Raw genomic sequence first — 1,996 nt, 5'->3', positions numbered from 1 at the left:
GTGACGATGAGGAGCAGCTCAGAAACAGAAGTAACTGAACACAACAAGAGTTTTAAAAGAGACAATACTGTTCAAACATTGGAGCAACACGTGATTTGGTCCAGCCTGTTTTTCTCTCGGTCTGGATTTCCCAGCAGCAAAAACATGAATAACTGAAGCAACCGGTCAGTTCTGATAAATAAAGACTGATGTTTATCTGATAGAGAAAAATAAAGATTCATCCATCAAGTCATGAGAAGACACGAGCATCAACCACAGAAATCCTGGACCTGTTCAGCTCTGAAAGGTCATGTATTTAAATAAAAAATGAGGGTCAATTTTACTAAAATACATATTCTTTATTTTTTTTACTTTAATGTTTTGGAAATGAATCATAATCACAAAGATCTAGACTTGTTAATAAATCTCAGAATAAAGAAAATCTGTTTAATGTCTAATTGTTTTATGATTATATAGTATTATTTTAATGATATGTATTGTTACTAAATGAAATTAATTAATAGAAAAAAAAGCTGGATTATTGATGTATTCATGATCTGCAGCTGGAAGGAAAAAGTTTCCTGAAGATCCTGAGGATCAGCTGATCTCTAATACTACCTAAACACACAAAACCCCGAGACAGCTGCTCCACTCATCACCTAGTGTTATTTAAAATAGAGTGAATGATGACAAAAGCAGGAACTTGACTAACTTGGTAAATTATCATCAATCAGAAACAGAAATTAACTTCCTGAGTGATTTTAGAAGGCATCTTATTTTCCCTTTTAACTTCATAAATCCTTACTAGTCTTTTTGTGTCTTATTTAAGTCACTTTTAGAAAATTGAACTAATTACAAATTAATCAGCCTGCAGGGCCTGGAGGATGGAAAAGACTAGAGAATTGTCTCATAAACTTCAGACTATTTCTTTGGTGACTTCACATAAAATGATTTCTAACATGGTCATTTAGAGAGAATTATTACTTTTTACAAATTATTATTTTCAGTGTGTGTTTGTTTTAGCTTTACCGAATAGATTAAAAAAATCAATACCTTTTGAAACCTGAGTTTACTCCATCTATGAAACTAAAATTCCACAAATGTTTTTGCTGTTATATAAAAGCTAAATTAAGGCGTGTTTGATGCTTATTGGCCTCAATATGTGTGAAGGGGTGAAATAATTCCACCAGTTAGTATTAATGATATTTTTCTTGAAGAAAATGTTCTCTGGATCTCAAAAATAGGATTTGTGATTTGTCTCAGATCACTTTTTTTTTTTTAAAGCGTCTGCTTGTGGACATTCACATGAACAACCACAGGCGTGGGTATTTGCTGAGCTTCCATCTTCTCTGCAGCTCCTCCCTCAGCAATACCCCCCCAACAGCAGGTGTTAAAAGCTGCCGATGGGTCCAAACCTCAGATGAGCTCCTGCTTCCTTCAACATGAAGTCCCTGAACAACCGAGCTGGAAGCCACCTGAGCGGACAGGTGGAGTCTGAGCTGGACAGCATGGGGAACGGGGGCTGGGTCAACCATGGCTACTGTGAGTCCCCCGAACCCCGGGGTGTCAGCACCATCTACAGCCCCCCTCCGTTCCTCCAGGGCCCAGTGGACAGCATCTACAGGCTGGATGCTGCAGGGAAGTTTCCAGAACCTTCTTCTGTCCAAAGTGAGAAGAAGAAAAGCGGAGGCTGCTGCTCCTTCATCAAAGGTAGGGGTCATCCTCTTTTTCTGCTTAACCCACAGAACGCTGGAGCATCTGTGAACCCCCTCTCTGGTGTTTGTGCAGGACTGTGGGGGACAGCCCTGACCGAGAACATCTCCAACAACAGAGAGAAGTACATCCGCACCACCCTGAGGGAGCTGCTGGTCTACCTGGTCTTTCTGCTGGACATTTGTCTCTGTGAGTCTTTACACTGAAAGAAACGTTTATAGAACTCACATTTGATTCAAAACTGGAGCTTTTATCATCTTTTATCATTTAAAGGCTGTGAGTTTCCAATTTCATATAGCTGTGA

At 39.1% G+C, this 1,996-nt stretch overlaps 1 protein-coding gene across 1 annotated transcript; it reads left to right on the top strand.

Moving 5' to 3' along the window:
- The first annotated feature begins 1,288 nt into the window (after positions 1-1,288).
- LOC112142285 (polycystic kidney disease 2-like 1 protein) lies at positions 1,289-1,990 on the top strand. The gene is made up of 2 exons (XM_024265546.2): positions 1,289-1,689; positions 1,768-1,990. Exons 1-2 carry the CDS (start codon positions 1,422-1,424, stop codon positions 1,896-1,898), a joined length of 399 nt encoding a protein of 132 aa, XP_024121314.2. The 5' UTR covers positions 1,289-1,421; the 3' UTR covers positions 1,899-1,990.
- Positions 1,991-1,996: the final 6 nt, after the last annotated feature.

This window comes from Oryzias melastigma, unplaced genomic scaffold (genome assembly GCF_002922805.2).
Source record: "Oryzias melastigma strain HK-1 unplaced genomic scaffold, ASM292280v2 sc03231, whole genome shotgun sequence".
In the NCBI taxonomy this organism is placed as follows: Eukaryota; Metazoa; Chordata; class Actinopteri; order Beloniformes; family Adrianichthyidae; genus Oryzias; species Oryzias melastigma.
Note: the sequence above shows the minus strand (reverse complement) of the source record. Positions and strands in the feature narration are given on the sequence as shown.

Coding starts and splice junctions, on each gene's coding strand:
- LOC112142285 (XM_024265546.2), top strand. CDS start 1,422: ATGAAGTCCCTGAACAACCGAGCTGGAAGCCACCTGAGCGGACAGGTG. Junction 1,690..1,767: donor CTGCTGCTCCTTCATCAAAG/GTAGGGGTCATC, acceptor GTGTTTGTGCAG/GACTGTGGGGGACAGCCCTG.